This window comes from Heloderma suspectum, chromosome 3 (genome assembly GCF_057233095.1).
Source record: "Heloderma suspectum isolate Gila_16-S chromosome 3, 16-S_ref, whole genome shotgun sequence".
NCBI classification, from domain to species: Eukaryota; Metazoa; Chordata; class Lepidosauria; order Squamata; family Helodermatidae; genus Heloderma; species Heloderma suspectum.
The window spans coordinates 260,858,866-260,885,819 of record NC_139460.1 but is presented as its reverse complement, the minus strand read 5'-3'; the positions used below and the strand labels follow the sequence as shown (position 1 = coordinate 260,885,819).

General features: G+C 46.1%; 1 protein-coding gene across 1 annotated transcript in view; it reads left to right on the top strand.

The window, feature by feature from the left end:
* The first annotated feature begins 2,852 nt into the window (after nucleotides 1-2,852).
* The window catches only part of KCNIP2 (potassium voltage-gated channel interacting protein 2), a 35,346-nt gene continuing 11,244 nt past the window's right edge, over nucleotides 2,853-26,954 (top strand). The window contains exons 1-3 of the mRNA XM_084845673.1: nucleotides 2,853-2,955; nucleotides 15,016-15,159; nucleotides 21,341-21,439. Coding sequence (XP_084701799.1) covers nucleotides 2,853-2,955; nucleotides 15,016-15,159; nucleotides 21,341-21,439 — 346 coding nt within the window. The remainder of the gene's footprint in view (nucleotides 2,956-15,015; nucleotides 15,160-21,340; nucleotides 21,440-26,954) is intronic.

The following is a 26,954-nucleotide window of genomic DNA, read 5'->3' as shown; positions in this document are numbered from 1 at the left end:
CCATCAACCCTGACCAGTGACCATGCGAGCTAGGACTGGTGTTGGTGCGGAATTGTAGTCCAAAATATCTGGAGGGCACCAGATTCAGGAAAGCTTCCATACTTGGTCTCATTCCATGGGGAACCTCTGCTAACTAGTTTGTCCATGCTTCACCTCATGACAGATGCTAGGTTATCAATACTGCTTTGTGAATGGCAACTGTAATTATTTCACACACATTTGAGGCTTTCTTATAATTATCACAATCTGTATATTTTGCATTTCATTCCCCACTAACCTCACCACTTACATTTTTCTCTCTCTGCACCCTTGGGTAAATATATCTGCCAACTTAGAATAACATCCCATGCCTCTGAGGAAGTGGATTCCCGTTGATGAAAGCTTATGCCATAATACATGTGTTAGTCTTTAAGGTAACATAAGGCCCTTTGTTGTTTTAACTGGATTTTTCAGACAGACAGAATGAATCAGATAAGGAGAAAGACTAACTTACTCCAGACTTACTGCAGCGTGGATGTCTCCTGCAACTCCTAGAGTTGGATCCAAACGTGGTCATACTTAGAGAAATCAATGGGACTTAAGTTAGTTGTGACTGACTTAACTCCCATTTAATATAATGGGTCTGCTCTAAGTGACTAAATCCGGATCTGCCCCTTAGCCTGCTAGTGTTGGGGGATGGGTTGGAATTGGGAACTAGGGGAATCCCTCAGATTGTTGCACCCAGTGCCTGTTCTTCCTTTGGACCAGTATTTGGAAAGACCAGAGGGATGGAGGTGCTATGTGCACACTACATCTCTGGCCACTTTCTCATGGCCCTCAGGCATTGTGTCTCTCTCCTCTTTGTTCTATAATGTGTTGGTGGCTGGTGGTGGTGGTGGGGATGCTACGTAAAGGGACACAGACCAACAGATCCTGTAGGTTCAGCAATTCATGCTTGTGATCTCGGAGCAGTGGTCAGGGCAACCCTTGCCCTCTCCCTGCACGACACCATTGGGGCTCTTGTCTTGAGTTTCCTGTATCCGAAGAGCAGGCGCCAATGCCAGGCGGGCAGCCTCCCTTGGGCTCTGCTTGTCTGAGTAATACACAGAGCCTGGGCAGGGCCTCCCCTCCCCTCCCCTGACTGCTGGCACTGGGCCCTGGCATTGTTCTTTGACTCTGGTGCAGGGAGGTCCAGTATGATGCATGAATGGTTTGCCCAGCCAGAACTGGCCTGCAGCTCCCCAGAAAGCTATTAAAACCCTGGCACTCCTGGGTGCATGATGGGGCATAATATAGACTGTGTGGGTGACTGTGGCTAAGGGAGAACTCGACCAGCACTGCAGGGCAGCTGACGTCGAAGGAGTTCAGGGCACGGTCTGGGAAACACCTAGAAGTGGCGTAACTTGGATCCCCCGTTCTCCAGGTTTCTCCCTCCTTATCTAGGGTTATGGGTGGGTTTAAATGCCGGACAGATATTTTTAATGCCAGTCAGGCTAGCAGTAGTAAAACCTTGGAGCTGCCCACACTTAGCAATGTCTTTGCTGGTTCCAATCATTTTCACTGATTTTGTATAATGCAATAGAAATAGTAAATAGATGTACCTGGGAGGTGAACAATTAGGGGACTTGCCAGGTCTTGGGACCATGGCTTTGTGTCCATCTGAGTGATACACTTATACCCTTTGTCAATCCCCTTTCCCCACATTGAAGAAACAACTGCTTTCTGAATATGAGTGCGCACTGTTTTATTTCCTAATGTCTGGATTGAGCCTTGGGTGTCAGTTTACAGCCTTGGGTGTCAGTTTACAGGTAGCAGCTGAAGCAACATCAGTAAATATACCTGCCTGCTGCCAATTGCAAAGTCTGCTTCCTCCTCTGGCAATATAACCCCCCCACACACACACTCCACAGTTCTCCCCTTGGCAACTGTAGTGGGGCATTCTTGGGGAAGAAATCGTGAAGGCTTGGGGTATTGCCTCAGATGGCAGTTCCTTCTGAAGTCAGGTAATGCGGGTTTCATCTCTGCCTGGTGGGTTTTATCATTACCCCCTTGATCTTGAAATACTCAGGATGTTGGAGCTGAATGTGGTGGGATGGGGGGCTAGCTTTGCTCAGCTGGATATTCTGGGGGTGGACTGATGGATGCTGAGGCTGGGCTGAAGGTTGGCAGAGTATTTGGGTGTGCGTGAATGTTGCCCTCCAGACATTGAGCTCGGTTGTTTCCTCTGAACATCCTCAGAGATGAGCAAGGGCAGCACGGAGAGATACAGGTGTCTTTCCACAGCAGTGCTGGGGCTTGACATGCTGAGCTGTCTCACAAGGGTCTCTACATATTGCCCCCTCCCATCTGCACCAGACCTTACTGAGCAGGAGCCAAGATCCTCTTAACTCTCCCATCTCCTTAGCAACTGCATTAAGCAAATCGATTGAGTTGGTGTCATTTGGATGGGATGGGAGGGCAGGGCTCCTTCTGCACACATCTCTCCCCCCACCCCTTGTATTCTTCCCTTAGTGCTGCTGCCACGCTCCCTCTCTCCTCACTTTCATCTCTGCAAGCCAGGCAAGCGCAGCTCAGACTACACTGCCTTAGACCTAACAATAATAAACTCCCTATTCTGTCCGGTGACCCCTTTCTCCCCTTTGCCGGCACAATTTCTGTGCCCCTTAAGTACTTTGTGGGGGAGAGGCGGGCGCCCCAGTGCTGATTCTGATAGAGGGTGATCTTCAACAGCAGGGCTGAAGGCAGCAGCACAGTTCCAAGGGACACAAGGAGCCACGGGGCATGTGCGTGACCCTGGCTGGACTGGGGTGAGTGAGGAGCCAGGAGCACAAATAGGGGTGAGTGTGGGCTTGATGCCATGAGTCCCCCTCATCATGAACCTAGAAGGCCTGGAGATGATCGCCGTGTTGGTGGTTCTAGTCCTCTTCATCAAGGTGCTGGAGCAGTTTGGGCTCTTTGAACCGGTCTCCTTGGAAGGTAATGCACAGGGAAAGTGGGGGTAGGGAGGGAAGCAATTTCTGATTAATCTGTATGGTTGCAGTGTCTGCCCTGATGAGTTAAATCTATCGCTCTTGGCAGGATAGTGAGCAGTTAATTTTAGTTGAGCAGTGGAGATATTTGAAATGCCTCTGCCACAGTCCCGATGGCTTCGTTATCCCCTCTAAAGTAACAATACTTTGATGGGTGCTAAAGGGCAAGGAGATTTGTGGGTAGGAGCACACTCCATTTGGGGTGGATGCTGTCAAAGAGGTATGTTGTCCTACCTAAATCCAGGCAGCAAGCAGCAATTCCTCTCCTGGACGAGAGAAGAGGAAATGCAAAAGTGTTTTCCCTCTGTGCAAAGTGAGAGTTCCACACCAGACAGGTGAGCCTTCAAAGAGAAGGACCCCAAAGCATGCAGGTCCTACAAGCCACTGCTAGACCAAGCGGCACCTGCTGCCAGGGCAATGTCTTCTTAAAGAGGCAGGCCAGGAACCCATTCAACTTTCTGAACCTCATCTTCATCTGCTGCACAAAAACCTGTGCAAAATGGGGATGAGGGTGGTGCCGTTTAATGCTTGTGTTCACCTCTTGTGTGCAAACAGTTTCAGGGGTGGGTGCTGGGGGTATTGGGCTGGTAATCCAGAAGTGTGGATGAATAGAAGTGTGTGGTGAAGGTGATGGTAGTGGGTGCAAGGTGCACTCTCTGCATGGGCCATTGTGACAATAGAGGCAGCAGCTTGCACACTGTTGGCAACAAACTGATGCAAAACAGAAGCACTGATGGACTGGAGGGATGATCTGTCTGTTTATATTAGTGGGAAGCATACATCTATTGAGGAGCTTCATATATGGTCATTGCTCAGTGCGTTGGACTCTCTGCAAATGCTCTTCTGCTTTGGGATGTCTGTCCCCACTCTCCCTTCCCCAGAAGGAGCAGGGTAGAGACTTTTCTGGCCAGAACTTATGGGGCACTGGTGAAGGTCCTGGATTGACTACCATTGCAAGATGAGGACTGTCTGGAATCAGATGGATCCATCAGTCATATCTAGCATAGGGATAATACTCTGAGCAGGAGCAGAGCTGGAACTCTGATCTGCCTTCATGCCATTCTCTTCCTGCCTGTTTTCTCCACTGAGGGTCAGAGAGTTGTCTCAGATGGTTTGCCAGTGGGGCTCAGAATATGACCCATAATCCTTAAGTTCAACCTATAAGAAGCAATTCGGATGCCAGAAACTGGAGCAGGTAAATGTGGAGCAAGAACCAGCTTAGGTTCTGCTTGGGCAAGGATGCCCTGCTCACAGTTTGACCCCTTGAGTCCTTTGTGTACTCCTGCCCCCATCCCCCCATGGCAGGAGGTTGCTCCCAGCACCATTTCTTTTGTATCATTGTTTGAGAAAATTTTGTTTCCAGGCCCTGGGTGCTCTTAAAGGTTTTTTTCTCACATTTCCTCATCCATGGGATGCTGCGTTTCCTCTCAGTCTTTTTCACCTTGAGCACCCGGCCAGTTCTTCATGAGCACAAATAAGGCATTCTGCTTGTCAGTCCCTACTTTCAGCTTGAAACGGCTGCCTCTCTGGGGCAAGTTTAGGAGCCATGAAAGCAGATTACAAGCTTTGCTGGCACTCCGATGTTTTGCCTTTCATGTCTCTTCTGTTCCTCTCTACTTTGTCCACTGAGAGTCAGGCTTAGTTCTGCCCCCTTCATTGTGCTGTGTTATGTCTTTGAGCAGAAATCCTGGCCAGAGATCTGTAGCGATTCTACTTGTTGCTGCTCGAGACTCAGACTTTCCAGAGATTTGTTTGTTGGAGAAGAGCTTCAAAGGACTTTGTGGATGTCTTAGTTTGGGGAAAACAGTGTTGTTGGGGAGTGGACTGTGTCAGCGTTGGGGGGGGGGGGCTTTCTTCAGTATTTGTCACCCAAGTAGCTGCAGATGTTAAATATGTGCCTATGCTGCAGAGGTAGGCAACCTGGTACCCTCCAGACAGTGAATCTGGACTACAACTCCCATATACGTACCCTGACCATTGCACATGCTGGCTGGGGCTGATGGGAGCTGTAGTCTCAAATATCTGGAGGGCACTGGGCTACCTATCCTTGGTATACAGTGTGCACATGCAAATCAGAGTGCCAGATGCAAACGTGCCATCTTCAAGGTTAACAAGTCACCCTGCTTTTCTGATGGACATATTTCTCTGTAGCACAGCAGGAGAGGTGGTAAAACCACAGTAATGGGTGGGAATACAACTGGCCCTACAGGACTCCCTTACTACCTTCATCCACATACCTATGCCAGAACACCATTGTAGTCTGTTCACTTGCTTCCTCTGCATAGGCAGATTGTGAATAGTGGCTGTAAATAGTTTGCAGGGCAAAGAGTTGATGACTGTTGACGATAACAAATAATCCATTCATGGCCTAAAGGTAATATTAATACTTTGCAAGTTCAAGACCACAGAGAACATTTTAGGGGTTAAACAACACCAGGCCAAGAGACCTAATTGTTCTTCAGATTATTTTTAAATTTAAAAAACACACAAGCTTTATTTTTCACAAAATAGAAACATTGCACCAGTATTGCACATTAAAACATTTTAAATACATGATCTAAATGCATGGCTCCTTCAGTCATGTTTTTCCAGTAAATAACAAAAGGCTGACATTTTTCTAAAAGAGCATTAGAGGAGTGTTTTCCTTCTTGAATTTGAATATAATTAGTTTATTTTGCAGATACAGTTAATTTTATTAAGTCTGTTTTCCCATCCTTCAAAATTTTCTGATCTCCAGTGCTACACAAATCATATATAACAGGGACAGCCAGAAGGTAGATCAGAACCTAGTGGTAGGTCTGTGGTAGATCCACTGATCCACAGGATCTACTGGTAGGTCTCTGGGTGATTTGCAGTAGATCAGCACAAATTTCTGACTCCCAATTGTTTAACAATAGCAACAGGCTCACTCACCTCACCCCAATTAGGGTTTGCAGGGAAGCGCATAGTCTTTAGGATTCTCAGCACAGCCATGTGTCTTATTAGTACAGCCATGTATAAATCCTTCTTATATTATGATTCCCATTCTGAGAATAGATTCTGAGGGCAGTCCTGTGAGTTAAAATCCCTACACAGACAAAAGCTCTCAGCTGCCAGTTCTCTCTTCCTTTTTCTTTCTTTTTTGCTTCTACCTGACCTGACTTCTTTGAAGGACAGGCTCTGTCTTATGGATCAATTGACAGGCACTGGAAAACTAATTTGCCTGCGGTGTCTCACAGTGAATGTGTTATCTAAATGTGGCAGACCAAGGGGGAAAGATAAAGGCTACCTTTGGGCATTGTACTGCTGAGACATCCTACTTCCTTGTAGATCCCAGATTAATTCTCCTTCTTGGCTGCTTTGACCACGAGGGGGGAGAGATGCCCGCCTTAGCACCCCAAGACAAGAAGGGAACCAGAAGGGAGCACCTTACATAGTAACTGAGCTGAGAAGGAAGGAAGTGGGATCAGCTGGGAAGGAATCTATGTGGGACTCTAGAGAGGGTGTCAAGAGAATCATAGGGTGCTACATATCAAAAGACATTGCACAGCTATCCTGTCTTTTCTTCCTTAAAGGGTTTTTGGGTAGGAAGAAAAAATATTGAAGATGCTGTGGAAAAACACAGGTGTGTTACAAGGTGACAACAACATTGTCTGCCCTGCCCCCGCCCCTAAAATTCTGTGATTGAGGCAGGATGATTTCACAGAGCATTTGGAAGTGACCCATCAGCTATCTATTCTCATCCCCTGTTATGATACAAGGACTATACCAGCCTCCCACAAGCTGGTGCCCTCCAGATGTCATGGACTAGAACTTTTGTGAGCCCCAGCCAGCATGGCCAGTAATCCAGGGTGATGGGAGGTGTAGTCCGACATCTGATGGGTGCCAAATTGGAGAAAACTGAACTAGGCCATCCCTGTCAAGCTCAGAATTCAAGACTGCAACATGTCACAGGCAGCGAGAAAATGCACTACAGAAAGGAGCTTGCAAAGCAAAAGGGCTCAAATGTGTAGCACAGGGAAGACAAAACCACACAATGCAAGAGAGGATAACAAAAGCAAAAGCAAAAGAACAAGGCCACAATAAACCTTTCCCACCTAGAGGCAAATTTATCTCCAGTCCCCAAAATGTTGATCCATCAGACCCTGAATGTGAACAAAGTTCCTCCACTGAAATACTGCGAGTCGTGACTCAGCACTACCAATATCATGTTTGTTTCTAGATCAGTGAATGTGTTGTTGTAACTGTATGAAACTTGCCATAGCTATTTGATCTTTGGGAGAGAGACTCCTTAACTCAAGGCACAATGTTCCCTAGAATATCCTACCCTGCTCAGGAGTGAAATTGTTGTGATGGGAAGGGAGCCTACAGGTCTTGGAAGAAAGCTTAGGAGTTCCTATGTGCAACTCCCCCTGCCCCAAGAGCTTCTCTGTAATGGAGCTGGGACCTTGGGCTGAAAGAAGTTCAACATGCCTGGTTTACATGAACACCCCTTCTCCCCCACCTGCCCACTCAGCCAGCACATTGCTAGGAACTGCTTAGAAAACATGAGCGAGGATCAGTCCCACCATCCCCAAGCTAATCCTCCTGTCCCTGGCACTCCGCATGGCCTCCACCTCCCTCCGTGTGTTATTTCTGACCGCAAAAGTGTTCCCAGGCACTGCTGTATCAAGCCAGCTGGTGAAATGAAATCCCCTAATGGCTTGGAGACATTAATGGATACAGCCTTCTATCAGCCCCACTGCAATCAATCCTCTTCATCACTGTGTGGTTAGGCCAAGGGGAAGGCCAGCCTTTTCTGGCTGTCGCCCAGCACAACAAAAGGGGGTGATGCTGAATCACGAGACGGTGGCGCAGCAGGGATAAAAGGAGCTGGTCTGAGAAACTTCTGTGCAACTTGCTGTCCAGCAGCAGACTCTCCTGGAAAATCAGTAGATGTTGAGGCACAAGGGCATTGCTAAACCTGGGTCCATGGGGTCCTCGCTCTGAATTGATTTCCCATGCCCTGGATCTATTCCCCAGAGCCCTAAGTGTCCATTGGTGCCAATGGAAGAAGTTTTTTTCTCAGCTTAATTGCCACGCAGGGTGCAATTTTCAAGGAGGGGGGCTGCACCTGCATATAGTTAACCCTCACCTTCCCTGTGCACTGTAGCCCCCTAAAAGCCCTCCTCCACATAGCAATGAAGCTTAGGAAAAAATCTTCCGTTGATGCCAATGGAAAGATTGGGCTCTGACTCGTTTAAGTGCCTAGCAACACTCTTGCTGAAGCACCTGATCTCCACCAAGCCTATGGTGACTCAAGTGTCAGAGCATTTTATGCCAGAGTGAAGCAGCTGCCTCAGGCAGTACATGTTGAAGGACAGGGGGCAGCAGCGGCCGCACCCCCACTTGTTCCCCCTGAGCTCCCCTCCATTCCCACCATCTTGAAATGGAACAGTTAGTGAGCAGTGGTGAGGTATCAGAGGACAGAGCTTGTGTGTGTGTCACACGGCTTGCCCTGCACCCCCTAACTATCCTGCTGCCCTCAGGTGCAGTGGAGGACACTGTCCTGCCACCAGTGTTGACATAATCAATTGCTAGTCTGGTTGCTTCTGTACCTGGAAAGAAGGGTGGGCACCATCTTATCCTTTGCCTCCAGCAGAGAGAAAATAACGATATTGGCAATGCCAGAGTATGGTGCAAAAGAGGCAGCCGGATAAAGGAGGACTACAGTGAATTTGCTGAAGGCTGGGTTGGCTCCATGTTAGGAAAACATCTTGGCTCATGAGAACTGCTGAAAAGCTACATGAGCTCTCAGCGGGCTGGCTGTGAGTGGAAGCTAATCACACAGAAATGCCAACTTTATTCAAATCTCAATAAAAGCTTTGTTAATGGATACAAGGCTTTTGTGCTGCACAGATTCAAACCTACTGAATGGTTGTTGTTTTTTTTAAAAAAAACTTTAATTGTGGAAGAGTGCAAATAAAAGCTTTTGTGGGGATTTCCCCCTTTCCAACCCCAATTTAACAAGTTAGACCCTCTTGCATGGAGTCTGATATGCTGGTTGTTCCCAGTGAGTTCAAGCTGCTGGCTGTAATCTGTGTGAAGAGCCCCACTTCCTGTTTATCTTGTGAACTCTGGCTGAAACAGAGGGTTGATCTGCAGTCAGTGGAGCAATGAACAGGGAGGGAGCTGCATCTCCGTCTTCTCTGCCCATCTGCCACTGAATTGCAGCAGAGTGTTGTGCCCTCTTCTCTTTTGTTGTCCATCCCCACTACCAATGCTTTCTGAGGAAGCACAGGCAGGAGCATATTTCTCTGAAGCTGAGGGGGTGCAGCAGTGCTATTGTAACCTGAGTAGTAACTAGCACTGCCTTAATTTAGGCAGGGCTTTGTGTAGTCCACAGTTCTATGACCACGTCATGCACAAGCAGAAATTGCAGCTAGGCGCACAATGCATCCTCCTAAGAATCCATGCTTTTATTACAAATCCATGTTTCTAGCCCTTATGGCTGCAAAAATGTGATCATAAGAATTGTTTACTGGATTAGGTCACCTTGCTGAAGCTAAGCAGGTCTGGGTCTGGTCAGTGCTTGGAGGGAAGACCACCTTGGAACCACATGTAGCCACCTCCAGGTCCACAGTGGAAGAAAGGTGGGGTATAAATGTAATGAATTAATGAATGAATGAATGAATGAATTAATAACATTAGACTAAAGGTACAACTTGTCTTGTTCTTCCTCTGTTAGTGTCCAACCGGATGCCCCTTGTTGTGATGGAGGTAACAGTCCTTATTGTCCCCAGCTGCTGGTAACCAAATTCTAAATATGGGAGTTCCTTTATCTGATACCAAATACTAATAGTGATCTTACTTCTGCCACCAAAGAAGCACCATCCATGAACAAGTTGGGGGGGGTATTAGGAGGCTTAGGGGAACCCCAAGGTTTGCAGAAGTACCAGAAATCATTTTGAGTAAGAAAAATCCCCTAAGGGAGGAAGCCCCCCCCCCAAGCCTAAGGGGGGCAAAGAAAAAGGACTGTTGGCTAGCCTCTGTCATGAACTTTAGTGTTTTGGCTTCATGGTTGCTCTGGCCCATACTTCATGATGCACATATTTCACACCCTTCATCTGATAAACATAGTACCAGGAGCTGCAGCTGATGCTGACTGCATAGGTATTGGAGGCAAGAAAGCTCAGAAAATGATGGACCCTCCTCTTGTGTTTGAAAATCATAAGAACATAAGAAGAGCCCTGCTGGATCAGACCAAGGGTCCATCTAGTCCAGCATTCTGCTCACAAAGTGGCCAACTAGCTGTTGACAAGAGACCCACAAGCAGGATATGAGTGCAACAGCACTCTCCTGCCCATGTTCCGTACCAACTGGTGTACATAGACATACTGCCTCTGATACTGGAGGTAGCATATAGCCATCAGGACTAGTAGCCATTGATAGCCTTCTCCTCCACGTAAAGGGTAAATCCCTTTACTTTATGATGCACAAAAGAGATATTCAAAAGAGGTGTTGTGTAATGCCTAGGGATTGAGTGACAACTCTGAGCTACAAAGATCCCAGTTCAAATCTCACTTATATCATTGAGTCATAAGGATTGCGTTGGGCTCCACACTCTCTCTTAGTCTCATTCCTCCCTCCCCATTTACAATATGAGAATAATAACACTGGATACCTTTACGTGGCTGTATTACAACAGGATAATGTGCATACAGTGGTCTGAATGCTCCTGAAGTGCTACATAAATGCCATGTATTAGTTGTTTAAAATATTTTAGACTGCCTTCTTGGGGTACAAAGCTCTCTCAAGGCAGCTCTCAAGATAAAAACAATACAACAGTAAACATCCAAATTAATAAAACCCAGTGACAACAATAAAATAGACATCCCACCCTGCAAAATACTAAAATCCAAAAAGGCCATCGCAGTCAAAAACAGCAGCAGCCCAATAAAAATGCAACTCAAAATGAGGCCATGGACAATAAGTGAGTCTCGAGCACTTTCCCAAAGGCCTTTAGCTATGGGTCTTGAGAAATTGGCAATGTATTCCAGAGACCTTTGTTAACATTACAAAAGAATGTGCAAAAGTCATAGAATCATAGAATAGTAGGGTTGGAAGGGGCCTACAAGACCATCGAGTCCAACTCCCTGCTCAATGCAGGAATCCAAGTCAGAGCATCCCCAACAGATGGCTGTCCAGTCTCATCTTGAATGCCTCCAGTCAAGTGTGGAGAGCCCACCACCTCCCTAGGTAATTGGTTCCATTGTCCTATTGCTCTAACAGTCAGGAAGTTTTTCCTGATGTTCAGCCGGAATCTGGCTTCCTGTAACTTGAGCCCATTATTCCGTGTCCTGCACTCTGGGATGATCGAGAAGAGATCCTGGCCTTCCTCTCTGTGACAGCCTTTCAAGCACTTGAAGAGCGCTATCCTATCTCCCCTCAGTCTTCTCTTCTCAAGGCTAAACATGCCCAGTTCTTTCAGTCTCTCTTCATAGGGCTTTGTTTCCAGTCCCCTGATCATCTTCGTTGCCCTCCTCTGAAGTGTTTATTTTCCTACCCCTTTTGAACCCTTCCAGTGCCCCTGGTTGCTGGTCTGTATTGTTTTCAGTTCTTAATCAGACTGGCAACTGCTTAACTTTGGCCTGCTCACCAGTGGCATGTACCCCCTGACAGAGTACCCTTGAGGGAATGTGGCCCTCAACAGAAAAAAGGCCCCCCTAGGGTGACCATGTGTCCTCTTCAACAGAGGACAGTCTTCTGTATGAAGGGCTGCCAGAGGACTGTCCTCTGTTTGAATGGCTGTTAGAGGACAGGCCTCTATTTGAAGGTTTAAAGATAAGAACGGACAGCAGAGGCCTTGTTTGCCCACCCACACAGTTAGCAGCACCTAGACAGCTGACTGCACAGCAAGCTTTGCACTGCAGTTCTGTGGCAGACATGAAGAGGTTCCTCCTCAGCAGATGAGTCATTGTAGAAAGGGTTCCTTGTAGGGACAAGGGTTGCAAGAGAAACGGGAAGTGCCTTAGGAAATGTGCATGAGCAGGTGATGCCATGTGGGGGAATTTCTCTTTGGCCAGGGGTTTAAAGAAATGGCAGAAGTCATGGGGGGGGTAGGGTTATCTGGTTCAAAAGGTGTTGTGTATGTTCAATGGTGCTGAAGGATTTCTTCTCCATTTTCCATACCTCTGTGCATCATAATATGCAATGGAAGAACAGTGACTTGCAGATTTTATGACCAACCAGGGTTTCACAAGGTGGGGGTTGTGCACCATTTGCTTGGGAAGTTAAAACTGAGCCTGTAGGAAACATGAACGTGCTTCTTGGCACTGGGAGTCGGGAAGAATGAAAAGAGTGCTCTCTGTAGATCAGTCTTCCTCAAACTGGGGTTGCATTGAGGGTGTTGTTCCACCAGTGGAAGGGAGATCATTGGCAAAATTGTTTTCCCCTCCTCCCTGCAGCCCTCTGTACACCCTTCAAATATGTTCCAGAGGGTTGAGGAGAGGACGGAGATGTCCTCTTGAAGAAACAGACTTCCACTCCTGAGACATTGGCTCCAAGCCCTGGTGCCCTCCAGATGTGCTGGACCAACTCCCATCATTCCCAGCCAAGGATGGAATTTGTAGTCTAACACATCTGGAGGGCACCAGGTTGGGGAAGGCTGATGTGGATAGAGGTGTTAGAAGAATGGATTATCCAGAAGGGGGGCATAAGAAATGTGGGAGGTGGCAGGTTCCCCATATATTTTAAGCTCAATTATCTCCTTGCTCCTGCTTATATCCCACATTACTTGACAGTCTGCACGTACCCTAGAGCCTGCAGAGATGTTGTTCCCTGCTACTAGTTTGCATGTTACATCAGCCCATTGTGGGTTAATTTACCCATGAGGACCTGTGGCATGTGCCGGTCATCATATCACGAATATGCAAGCCCCAGCCAGGGGTTGCCATGTCATCTGAACCCAGGCAGCGGGAGTTATTTGAGGGTTAAGCAACCCTCGCATAACCCTAAAGCAGACTGTGGATTATGCGAGGGTTGTTTAACCCTAAAATAAAACCCCACCACTGGGTTCGGATGACATGACAAGCCACGGCAACCCCTGGCTGGGGCTTGCATATTCAAAATGGCAGACAGCATGCCATTAATTAACCCACAGTGGGCTGTTGTGTCATCCAAACCAGGTCAAGTGTGTAGTTTTTTATGGCTGCTATGTATATCCCCTGATGCCAGTAATTCCCTCTCTTAACAACCTTAGCATATTCATGGCCTTGCAAAGTGGAATCTTGTGTCCCCAAAAGCTTGGAGAGACACTGCCTTCTGCTTGGAAGCATTGCTCCTTCACCACAGGCGTGCCATGCCAGGGACTAATGGCTTTGTAGAGTCATCCTCGAAACCCACGGGTCCTTTAGAGCACCATCTTTGCTACTGTCCACAAACCCACAAATCTGCTGACTCAATGGTGGCCCAAAGGCTGCTCCTCTTCTGAGCAGTTTAAACTGGGTGGGGGCTATGGAGAGGATGAAAAAGCTGGCTTTATTGATTATGGCTCCTGAAGTGCCAGCATCAATAATTCAGAAGAACAATTGGCAGGAAATGGAGGTTTCAGTGTGTGTGTGTGTGTGTGTGTGTGTGTGTGTGTGTGTGTTGCTGGTAGGGGGGTTGTGACAGTCTTGAGAGGAGGGAGGAGATAAGATAAAAGTCTGGCCAGGGATATTCACACATTCTCAAGCCTGAGATGGATACTAGGCAGGACTGAAATCAACAAACTGATTACCTGCACTGGGCTGGATGGGCCCAGTCGTGGATCCTGAGTGCCAGCTGTGGGATGGAAATGTGAATTGGTGTGGTGACAGGTAATTTCTAATCAGAGACTAAGCCCCCAAAGATATAAATCATCCATTTGCTAGAGTGAGCAGACAAGATGGCAGTTCAGGGCTCTGTCTTGCCCTTCTGGCATAAGATACAGTTTGCCTACTTAGGGCATCTAAGAGAGTAGGAAAACTGTATGTTGCCTATTCCTGGTCAGATCGTTGGTCCATCTAGCTCAGTATTGTTGACACACTGACTGGCAGCAGCTCTCTAGGGGTTCAGGCAGGATTCTTTCCTAGCGCTACCTGCAGATGCTGGGATTGAGCCCGGGGTCTTCTACATGCAAAGCATGGAGTCTCTCATCAAGCCATGGCCACTCCCATATGGATAAAGATGTGTATATTGAAACCTCCTACAACTATAGTCATTGGGAATGCCTTGGTGCATAATAATTGGCTTCCTCTCATGGTGTCTATTGTGAAATCATGGGGTAGAGCAGCCTTCCCCAACCAAGCTGGCTGGGGGTTTATGGGAATTGTAGTCCAACACACCTAGAAGGGACCAGATTGGGGAAGGCTGGGTTAGAAGGGCTATGAGTCCTATCCTATCTAGGCTTCTCCTCTTCTAAAGGAAGCCTGGGTGTGCAAATTTGCCAGAAACAAGCCCCCTTCAACCAATGTACTATGCCTGCTATTCCTCCTTGGTGCTTCCTGCAGGATATGTGTCCCAGAAAATTTTGCAAGAAGAGCATATCATCTCTGAGAACTCTCCATCATGCCCACTCTAAAGGTGGGATTTTCACCTCATTGATGGTATCAGGCCTTTAAAAAAATGCTGAGCCCAGTGCTGAAGAACTGCTGAGAAAGTTAACATAGGACAGTGACATCTGCACATCCCAGATCTGTTGTCTTTCGCTTACTCCAGGATTTAAATCTGTTCTGCCCTTATCAACCTCTCAGCAGCATCTTTGTCTCCCTTGACCTCTGCACTGACCATGGGAGAAATAGTAGCAAGATGCCTTCATGCCAGGTGCTAATACGGGTGATCCATAGGCTGCCATGTAACCTGATATCCCATCCTTATAGCAATGATGGCTCCCTTTGTAAGAGCACTGTCTAGTGTTGTCAGTGGTACCATTCTCCTTTAGAATATGAAATTGTCCCCTTCTGTCCTTGCACATATGGTCCAACATTGGAAAAAATGTACAGAGCATTATACTTTCCACCTCTGCCAGGTGTACCAGTCACAGGAAAAGACAAGCACAAATGGCTGGAGTGGAAGCCAGTGCAAGGGAAGATATATAGGTTCAACTGGGAGGAGAAGAAGAAGAAGGAACCCAAATTTGAGGTGGGGAAGAGAAGTTTATGCACAGGAGGAGGTAAACATCATCACTTCGAAACCTGTCTCAGGGGAAAATGTCACAGAAGTGGGGAGACTTCGGGAAGCATCTATTCTTTTTATTGCAGGATGGCATCTGATTGGTAATTTGGAATAAAACTGGATTAGTTACTCCAGCTCCCCTACAGCTCCTGCAAATGGGCTGATTCTTCCCAGCATGACTGAAGGCTCAGTTGCCCATTCTCCCCTCTCTAACTAAAAATCCAGGAAACTGGGAGGCATCTCTGCACCTTACTGGCCAGGGAGTAATTGCATAGTGATGGCAGGATATAAGGGTGGAGACTGCATGGCTGACAGCCCCACTTCATATTAATGTTGCACACAAATGGCCTCCATGCCAATACTCCTACTTTGTATTCCCAGAGTCCTCTGATATGAATTAACAGGTGATGGCAGCTCAAAGGTCTTTCCTCCATTGTCTCCTCGAAGCAATATACATCACTGAATGTCTGTAGCATAACACAAGCATTTAGGCAAATGGGGGAACTACCTAAGGGGCTGGGGTGGGCAGAAGGTAGATCTCCAGATGTTTTGGACTTCAGTTCCCAGGAGCCCCTGTCAGCATGGCCAATGGTCTGGAATTCTGGAGACCTACTTTCTGCCCACCCCTGCCTTAGGGTGTTTCCAAGTAAGCAGCCAACCTTCAGCACCCAAATTAGGAAGGTTTTTTGTTTTAAAATGAGGACAAAAGGGGTATGAAATAAATAGGCAGTGTATAGAGGGAAATAAATGCAAAAATAACATCAGGCTGGACTAAAGCTAAAATCAAGCTAAAATCCCAGCTTCCATGCTATTCTGCATGGACCTCCATGATGTTCAGATGATGAGAAAACATATTTTCTTGGGTGTCAGGAGAGTGAATGATTGATAGCTCAAGGAAGTCCTACCAATAAGAAGATGGCATGGGATAGTAAGAGTAAACATCACTTACTCAGGGCACCTTTAGAGATGGGTGATTATGGGCAATTACCACTTTGCCTAGGCAGGAAGGAGAGCTGAGAAGCGATACTGTTTCCCCTTTACTAGGGCGAGACAGATTTAGCATCCAAGCCTTGTCTTGTGGATTCTGGGAAATATGTGCTTTGCCCACTTCCCTATAATGGGGCAGGCAGAGGGAGATTTTCTTAAAGGGATCAACAGTTGTGTCTTAGGCTGCCCATTGCAGTAGGTATTCTTGCTGTATGCCTTCGGTACTGAATTACAGTTCTCAGTATTCCAGTCCCTCTAAGCTTTGTTCATGAAACATTATAGTAAATATTCTTGAATCCAACCAAAGCAGTAGAAACACAAATATAGCTTTTCCCAAATAGTCAGTGTCTTATTATAGAGAGGGGTTAATAATGGGATGCTGCTAGGATCTAGCTTGCAACCTTTGCAAATAAATTCATTAATGACTTTCAAAAGTGTGTGAAAATTCCAGAATCATTCTCAACAAAGTTAGAAAATTAATAGTTTAGACTGTTGGTTCTACAAAAAAATTCTCTCTATTTTCTCATTGTTTTTTTGAATATTTGTTCATCTTGGTCTAAAGACCACTGTGTGAAATTTGAAGTGGATGTTTGTTTTGGAATTCTGTGTCCTAGAGATCCAAGGCATACAGCCATAACCCATTCCTGGCAAGGTGGCAATCAGTTCAGTAAAAGGTATATCTTCTTTAGTCCTTTTCCAGTTCCTGGGATCAGTCAAACATATTTTCCCAATGACAAAGGATTAAGGAAAGGAATCCTTGAATCTGAGAGATTGGCACATACACATTTATCTGTCTTTGCTTTGCTTTGATGTTTTATTTACTTTATATACTTAAAAAATCTATCTTGACTTCCAACAAGACTTTCAAACAAAAAGGAAGTTTAAATGCAACCTTTTAGCATTAGAACAATACAATATTAACAAAATATTTAAAAGTCAAAACAGCAATAAACACAACACTAAAAGCAACAATAAAAAGTATGACCATAAACACAGAGAAATGATCCATTAAAAGCATGCGAGAATAAAATAATCTTCATCAGGCACCAAAAATATAATAACATCAGTGCCAGGTGAGTCCCAGTCTCACCTGGGATTCCATATCTGAATATCTGGATTCCATATTCTGAACCAACTGAAGTTTCTGAGGAGCTTTCAAGGGCAGCACCATGAACAATACATAGTAGTAGTCACTTTTGAATGTTACTAGGCATGAATATTACCAGCTGTGACGGTATTAGAGTTCAGATTATTCTTTATTCCTCATGCGTCTAGGTCTCCAGATATATATTTAGTAAGACTGTGTAGCTCTGTACTTTTCTGTTTTCTCTTTTTTTTCCTGTTATCTCAGTTTTATTCCCTCCCGCTGCCCCCCAATTCCTTCCACCTACTTTGAATTATATATTATCCCTACCTGGGAGCTAGAGGAAGAGCTTATACACCACATAGAAAAGTTTCTTTCTTTATCTTTCAATAAAAAATAATTAGTTAATAACCAAAAAAAACCCCAACATACACATGTTATGTATCATGCCTGATTTTACAATAGATTTCTTTATGCAAAGGACTGTGTATAAGTTGCTGCTTTATTACTGTTTTATTAAACTTTTGGTTTTGGTTGTTTCTGTGAGGAGGGAAAATTCTGTAGGTCGGTTTGATTTGGCTTCCTTGGATGTTTTAAATAGGAAAATTAAATTAAATTACAATGATTTGTCATCACAAAGGACAGCTCCAGCATTTATTCTGTGTATTTCCCCTGCAAGTCTGGAAATCTGTATCCTTCTTTCCTTCTCAGCAGACAGGCACACATCATCATTTAAAGTACAGCAGCATCCTTCTTTTTGTCCTTCAGCAGAGGACTCTTGAGCTAACTGTCCTTCTTCTCTGGTTTATTTCAGCTGTGCATGAAATATTGCCAATGCAGCATTTAATTTGTTCACCTCTTTGAAGAGCTTTTTTCTGGGGTGAGTTGCATTTTGGGGAGTGACCTTAATGGGACTTCAACAGTGTGCTGACTTTTCATTGGAACCAATAAATGCTGACTGGTATGTGATCCTGAACGTAGCTACTTGCAACACACCTGGCCCCTTTTGGTCTCTTGTAGTGAATTCTGGCATTTTCACCCCAGCTTGTTCAGGGAGCTGCAGGTTTGTTTGTTTTTTATCTGATCCAATGGACATCATATGATTACTTTGTGTTCATCCTAAGAGAGTGGGCAGGGGGTAGCACCAGGGCCAAATTCAAACCTGTGAAGCAAGGGTCTTAGCAGGAAATTGCAGCATGTACCAGAAGGCAGACTGGGGTTGGGGTTGGGAGGTGGGGAGAAGTAAATAGAAGGATGACACATCATCAAAATCCAAGAGGAACCAAAGGTCCACTGCAGAGAGAACAGCACAAGGGGGTGGATGGAGCTGGCAGGGAGACAGAAACAGCTGAATCAGGAAGCTTCTGCATAGATTAAACCTGTGGATCAAGTTAGAACTGAAGACTAGGATGAGGTGGAAGTATTTATACTAAGGGTAGACAATCTGCTACCCTCCAGATATTTTGGACTACAACTCCCACCATCCCTGATAATTGCCATTGGTGGTTGGGGTTGATGGGAATTGTAGTCCTACACATCTGGAGAACACCAGGTTGCCTGCTCCTTATTTATGCAGTCCAGGCTCAGCCATGACCAATGAGTGGTGGCGGGGGGCAGAATGGACCTCTAGTCAAGAAGATAGCAAAGGGAGAATATACCTCTTTTAGCCCTTTATGAAAAAATAAAGATGTGTTGTACTGGTAAGAAAGATGGCTATTCAAGCCCAAGACTGGTGGTTCCTCTGAACACTCTAGGTGTGTGTTAAAGAACTAACTAGAGCTGTGAGCAAATGAGCCATGGTGTGTGTGGGGAAGATGGAACAGGTTTGTTTCTCATGCAGTGCATTTGACCTGGATCACATTGACCAGGATGAAGCTATATTTGCTTCCTGGGCTTATTTATTATTTATTGTGCATTCAGAGGCAATTTTCTGTGGAGTATGGTCATAAATCTATGTGGTCAGCAGCTGGAGCAAATGCTGCCCAGTGTCCCAGGTGTATGTTTGTGACAGGGTATGGAGCAAGTGTATATCTTCCATTCTGTGTAGGGATCATCTGCTCCTTACTAATTACTACTGACTGGTTTGATATGTTCAATGGATCACACAGAGGAGGGGGAAACATGTGTGTGTCTCTCTCTGTGTGTAGAAAGTGAGAGCAACTAGCTATTATTTCAAGTGCAATTACTATCTATGGCACTACTCAAAGCAGCCCAGAGAATAAATGCTGAAATGCCCAAAGCCAGGACAGCAAAAAATTAAAAGAAAAAGAGAAAAGGGGGGGGGGGAGTTGCTTCCCCGAACAATTTATCTCTTTTAAGTGCATGTTCAACTGTTATATTCATTGCTGTTGCTCAAACCTGGTGCTATGGAGTTGTTTTCAAGCTGTTAAGGATGTTGTTTGTGGCTTTAGTTCCCCATCCTTATTGGAAGTGGCTTTGCACCTGGTCTGTCCTTGTACACATGGGCCCCTCGCTGTGAGAGTCATACAGTCTCTCAGTTTCCCCCATCTTGCTTGTCTCTCTAGTTATTCCTGTTTGTCTGCATCTGCTGGCCTTTGAAATAATGTTCTGCTTTGCTCGGTTCAGCTTTGAACCAACTATGTTGAAACTGAGACATGCATACGCATGGACACACATGCACACGTACACACCAGCTTAGTGACAACAGCACTTCAATTGAGAAGAAGTAAATAGAAAATAATCTTACAATTGTGCTGCAAATTTCACTCCTGGGCAGAAAATGGGTGAAGGACTCCCACCATGCTAACCTCCGGATCTCAGTAGCTTCCTAGGAACAGTGAGGCTAGAGGAAACAGTACAACTTCAAGCATCAGTCTCATGATCCCATAAATGCATTGGTGGGATGTTCTCATAGATTTTTTGGTATAAAGTTATTCCCATGCATTCATGACATCACTGTGTGCTCAGTCAGCTGACTTGAGAAAGCATGGAGGGGTGTCATGGACATATATGGCTTTTGGGCAATCAGGTCAGCCCCACTAATCCACAAAAGCACTATATATTGTATTTTATTTAAAATATTTTAGGCTGCTTTTCAACCAAAGCATCCAAGTGAAAGAATAATAAAATAAATTAAAATCAGACATAACAACTCAGCAAATAAAGGTAGCAATAAATCCAGCCATAAAATGGGGGAAAGCAGAAATGAAGCTATCAATTAAAAGCCCAGGGGAGCAGGAATTGACTTCATTTGGCATCAGAGCTGGTGCCATCTAAGTGTCCCTGGGGAAAATATTCCATGGCAGGAGTGCCATCACTGAAAAAGCCCTGTATCTGGTCACCACTCACCTCACCTCTGGAGGTGGCAGCACTCAAGAGCAGGGCCTTTGATATGGATCTTAAAGACCAAGCAGGTTCGTATGGGAATCAGCATTATCTTTCACCAACTGTGGTCTCAAGCCATGTAGAGCTTTGTAGGCCATGAATTGTACCATGTGGGCTTCAATTGCTTGTTGAGATTTAATTTGCACAGCTCAGTTTTATACTTTATTTGTCTGAAATTGCCTGACACACATGACTAAGAGGAACCAGGTCATTCCTATAGGAACTTCCTTCTCCACTCAGCCTCTCCCTTGAGGCAGGGAGAGGAAATGCACATGTCCTTACTCTCAGTCATTTTCTTTGAAGAGCTGAGAATAGAAGCCTTTGCATATCTCCTCTGAGCAACTAGACCCCGCTCTCACTTCCACATCATGATACAGCTCTCCAGGGTATCACACTGGAAAATCCACTCATCCAGTGGAGCAGCAGAATCCTTGCAAGAAAGGATGCTCATTAACATCTGGGTGGTGTTCCTTTGTCCCTTCCCCTCGCAATGTAATTTCCTTTATGTCATTACTGTGATTGTTGTTGGGAGGGGCCATGTTTGCGCTTTAGAAGAGTTTGGGCCATTGTTGGATGTGCTGTCATTGCGCTTGATCTATTTTTCTGCCTGACCCCTCTAGTTAATTTTCCTGCCATGCATGCCTATCTCCTCTAGTCTATAGCATGTGTGTTGTGGCTGTTGCTGAGCAATCGGGTGAGGGTGGAATGAGAGATGCTACAGTATGTTAACTCTTCCTGGTTGGCGATTGTTGTTTCTTTGCAGGCAACCCACCTGGCCACGCAAAAAAAGCCCTGAAGCAGCGGTTCCTCAAGCTGCTGCCCTGCTGCCGTCAGCCCAAATCCATCCCCTCAGTCAGCGAAAGCAAGTGACACTTCGTGCCTCTCTGTGTGTCTTCTCTGTGCCGTCACATCATAGCTCCCAGGAGTGGGAGAAGTAGGAAAAGGGGTTCCCTTCTCCTGGCCATGCTGGCTAGGAATGATGGGAGGTGCAGTCTAACACATCTGGAGGGCCCCAGGTTGGGGAGGGTTGGTGTGGAATATATATAAAATATTCATATGCCACATTTCTCAAAGCAGACTTCAGCTCAAAAGAATAAAAGGACTGTGTTGACAAAGGCAAGGAAAATAAGGAATAGAAGAGACTAAATGCAGACCCTCCAGCTTAAGCCACTAATTCCACACAGCTGCTTTGTGGATGAACTTGGGTCTGGGGCAGCTATGATCTGCAGCAGCACTCTGCAGATGTGTTAGGCTGCAACTCCCATCATTCCCAGCCAGCAAGCTGGCTATGCTGGCTGGGAATGATGGGAGGTGCAGTCAAACACATCTGGAGGGCATGGCTGTTCTGCAGCCTTTTACTCCAATTGACACTGCTCAGAACCAGCAGGAACAGAAAAGTTTGTAAGATGCAGACTTCAGGCTAAGACACTGGCCAATCAGTGCAGTCAGATGGAAGCTTCAGATCCTTGCATTTCCCTCTTGCTAAGCCAGATTTTGTAAACTTGGGAGAGGCAGAAAGTAGATCTCCAGTTATTTTGGACTTCAACTCCCAGTATTCCTGACCACTGGCCATCCTGGCAGGGACTTCTGGGAGTTGAAGTCCAAAACATCTGGAGATCTACCTTCTGCCCACTCCTGCTGTAGGCCAATCCAGTATATCACAATGCTATGTCTGATACAGGATAGGAACTTTCTTAAGATCTGCAACTACCAATATTGCTCATTCCATGGCTCTGCCAAAGGTCACACTCTCCTACAGACATTTCTGGTGATCTGTGCCCTCAAGGAGATTTAGTTGCCTGGCTGTGCTATGTGTGAAATCCACCCTGGCAGCTTCCCTATGTGTGCATACCACAGCAGTGCACTCTGGGAGCAGGCTTGCTCTACAAAGCCATGGAGAACCATGCCCTTAAGGGAAAAAAGTTAGTGTATGTTGCCTTTGCTGAATTAGGGAATAAGACCTGGTCTTCACACTTACAGAGAAATGGTGTTAGAATCTCGAGGTGATACAAGGGATTGTATCACTTCTGATATCGGCGGGGGGAAAGTTGAATGCTCCCCCCATAAATAAAATAAATGCAAGTAATAAAGTAATTTGCAGATGAATGCAGATAAAAAGTAGCACCTCACAGAGAGAGGTTCTAGTCCAGCCTGTTTCCTGCTATGCTTTCTGCTTGCAGGGGAACTTGTTGCGTAGGTGAGCTTTCAAAAATGCGATCCTCCCCGCCAGCTGCCTGAAGTGGAATAGTCCATTCTATCACCTCAAGGCTCTGCCACGCATTATCAGCAGATTCTGTTGTTGGGTAGAGGAGGCTTGAGCTATGTAGCAACCAGAAGACAGCCTAGAAGAGCAGGAAGAGCAATGGGCAGCAGTCACAAAACTGGCAGGTTTTGAGAACAGAAGATAAGGGTCCTGGGTTGCTGAGGATCTCTACGTTTATTACACACACAGTGAGGATAAAATGGTAGATAGGAAGAACCACTCACACTGCTTTTTCCTGAGCTCCTTGGAGGAAAGGTGGGAAATAAATATAATAAATGAATGCACACATACACACACCTCTAGCCCTTATGGTTCCAGAGATATGACTGGGAAGTGTGTGGACCGTTACTGGGGAAAGTAGTCAGAGAGGTTGCTACATAAGATTTCTAGTGAGAAGGCTTGAGTCTTCTCATTGTCCTGCATAGATCCATGTGCACCCCATCCCCCGTAAGCATGACTAGCAAAAGCAAAATAAGCTGTGCAAAACAGTAAAGGCTGTCAAATAAATTATGCCAAATAAGAGAAATTGTGCACATTTGCATGATTTATACAGGCTGCCAAGTTCTTGATGCAGAATTTGTCTTAGCACGGAGTACACACTCCCTTGTCTCTTGGTATTTCTACTGCTGGTCAACATGGCAGCTGAGAAAAATCAGAGCATTAGCTCATCATCAATGTGCGGTATCAGTCAGTGGGCCATTAGGTCCAAAATCTCTACATTTAAACAGATTCTAGGATTTTCCACCTGGGAAGTCTGTATAATCTGTATGGCAGAAAACTTGCTTCATATCATAGAATCATAGAATAGTAGGGTTGGAAGGGGCCTACAAGACGATCGAGTCCAACCCCCTGCTCAACGCAGGAATCCAAGTCAGAGCATCCCCGACAGATGGCTGTCCAGCCTCATCTGGAAGGCCTCCATTGTGGGAGAGCCCACTACTTCCCTAGGTAATTGGTTCCATTGTCATATGCTCTAACAGTCAGGAAGTTTTTTCTGATGTTCAGCTGGAATCTGGCTTCCTGTAACTTGAGCCCATTTTATTCTGTGTCCTGCATTCTGGGATGATCCTGGCCTTCCTCTCTGGGACAACCTTTCAAGTACTTGAACAGCGCTATCCTATCTCCCCTCAGTCTTCTCTTCTCAAGGCTAAACATGCCCAGTTCTTTCAGTCTCTCTTCATAGGGCTTTGTTTCCAGTCCCCTGATCATCTTTGTTGCCCTCCTCTGAACCCTCTCCAGCTTGTCTGCATCCTTCTTAAAGTGTGGTGTCCAGACCTGGACACAGTACTCAAGATAAAGCCTAAGCAGTGCTGAGTAGAGGGGAACTAGTACTTCCTGGGATTTGGAAACTATGCTTCTATTAATGCATCCCAAAATAGCATGGGCCTTTGTTGCAGCCACATCACATTGTTGGCTCATATTCAGCTTGTGATTGACAACAATTCCAAGATCCTTCTCGCTTGCAGTGTTGTTGAGCCACGCATCCCCCATCTTGTAACTGTGCATTTGATTTCTTTTTCCTAGGTGCAGAACTTGGCATTCATCCCTATTAAATTTCATTCTGTGGTTTTCTGCCCAGTGCTCCAGTAACCTCTCCCCAGTTTGAGAAGATCTCATTGAGAAGCACTCTTTGAGTCCAATTCTGTAGCCAACTGTGGATCCACCTGTTTCATCTAGCCCACTTTGAGCTAGTTTAGACTGCCTTCCTTTCTGCTGTGGCTCCTTCTTTCCAATTTGATTTTCAAGGCATTCATCTTCAGGTCCCAGTCCATATTTCTTTTAAACACACATAGTGAAGAGTACTCACTCCAGACAGGAAGGAAGGCATATGTGGGGATGTACAATGGGAACTGTACATCAGAGATGTGGGGGTTCATCTCATTTTGCCTATTGGCCTTTGCTGGCAGGGCCAGGGGGGATGCCCACTAATCCAGCAAGCTCTTCTATCAGAGTGTTGCTAGTAGAGCTGTGCATGGACCCCCTGATCCGACTTGGAGGCCGCTTTGGGGCTTCTGAGGCAGGACCGATTCGGCTTGGGCTAATTTTGGGCCCCCCAACTCACTTCGGCCTATGAAGCCGAAGCGAGATTCAGATATCTGAATCCCGCTTTGCCCCCCGCAACACACTGCCCAGCCCCTAGCTTCTTTCCTGGGCCCTTGTTCTCGGGGGGGGGGGGGGAGCCACCATTGCCGCTGCTGGGGGAAGCCACTGCCGCCACCAGGGGAGCCGCCAGCACTGCTGCCCCTGGAGGAGCTGCGGCCACCGCCAGCTCCTAGACCCTCTGGGCGTATGCCAGCAGCTGTCGTCATGTTTCGGGGGATGGGGGGAGCCATTTTTAAAATGGTGACTCTGTCTTTACGGAAATACGGGGAGTTGCCATTTTAAAAATGGCTCCCCCCATCTAGAACAACAAGATAGCTGTTGGCACGCATCCATAGGCTCTAGGTAAGGAGCTGGATGGCAGCAGTGGCAGCGGCATGGCAGCTGGGCTTCTGGATTGCACCAAAGTGCACCAGGGCACTTTGGAGCACCCCGCTTTGCTTTGGACTGCCTCGTGTCCCCTCCACCTCACCTTGGAGGTGGGCCGAAGTGCCCTGCTTCGACTCAGAGCTCAGGCTTTGGGCTAAAGCTGTGCACAGCCCTAGTTGCTAGATTCAGAGCCCAGGCCCACAGGACACAAATCTGCATAAAGCTTTGGCTATTGGGTGTTATAGAAATAAATAAATAAATAAAATGTACATTATATATATGATGCAAATATAGAAATAATTACTGGGATTTATTTCAATTTCACAGGAGGCAAAGCCAGCCAATTAATTTCTCATTCAAATAATCTCAAATAAAATAATTCCTTCAATTAATTTGTACTCTACCCCAGAGTACAAACTAATAGAAAAGCTTTTTCTAAGCTTAATTGCCATGCAAGGAGATATTTGGTGGTATCCAGGTGATGGGTAGGGGTGGTTTGCAGCATGTGGGGAGGGGGAAGGTAACCCTTCCCTCTCCAGCTGTAATCCCTCTGGAAAATTGCCACCAGAATGGCAGTTAAGCTTCAGGAAAAAAAGACACCATCCATTGGCACTAATGGACACTCAGGGCTCTGGGGAATAGATCCAGAGCCCTGGGAAATAGATTCGGGGCCAAGATCCCATCGGCTTAGACCAAGCAATGTCCATCTCCTATAGATACTGGGCCATTATGTCCAACATCTCTGGGAAGCCTACAGAGCATGAAGTGAAGGCAATAGCCATGCCCTCCAGTTACCCCCTCCCCCAAGCAGTAGCATACTGCTGTTTAACATGGAGGCTCCATTTAGTGATCACGGCTACCTGTCCTCCACGAATTTATCTGCTCTGTCTTCAAAGCCATCACCACATCTTGTAGCAATGAATTCCATAAGTGTTAATTATGCAGTCACCAAAGGGATCTGGGGGAAAGGGTATGCATTCCACAGATTCAGATTATTCAAATGTGTATGTCTGGACTTAAGTGCATATGACTGGTGGGGAGGCGGGGTGTCATTCTAATCAAAACTGCCTCTGCCTTAGTCAGTGCCTCTGTCACATTCTTTCGTGGTGTTGCGAGTTTGGCTTTCTTGATTGTTGTGAATGGGCTTACCACTAGCTGGCTTTGGCTACTTAGCCACTAATAGGTGATCAGGGACTTAATAAAAAGGGCTGCATGTTCTTTGATGCCTGAAACACTCGGAAGCATTTTGAATCTGATCACCCAGACAGAGAGCCGAGTTCAGTTTTAGCCGAGAGTTGGCTAAAACTGAAGCATCCTTGGGGTGCAGTTAGGCTTTCAGAATCTGAAGGAGTATCAACGGTTGTGTTGCCTGCTATAAGAATCTCTCTGCTTCCATTGTCTGCTTGTATATCCGCAAGTCAACAGATATTACAAATGTACTGTGAGCGTCAAGTGAGCTCTCTCACCCAAAGGAATCTAAACCCTGCAGCTGAACTTCTCACTGCTCAGGGAAATGGGGAGTGCATAAGCAGCATAACATGATTCACCCACTGTGTTCATGGAAAACTGGACAAGTCAGTCTTTGTCTCCAGCTCCTATCCAAACCTGGCTGGACTTTAATGTTTATCACTGCTTTCCTGCACCC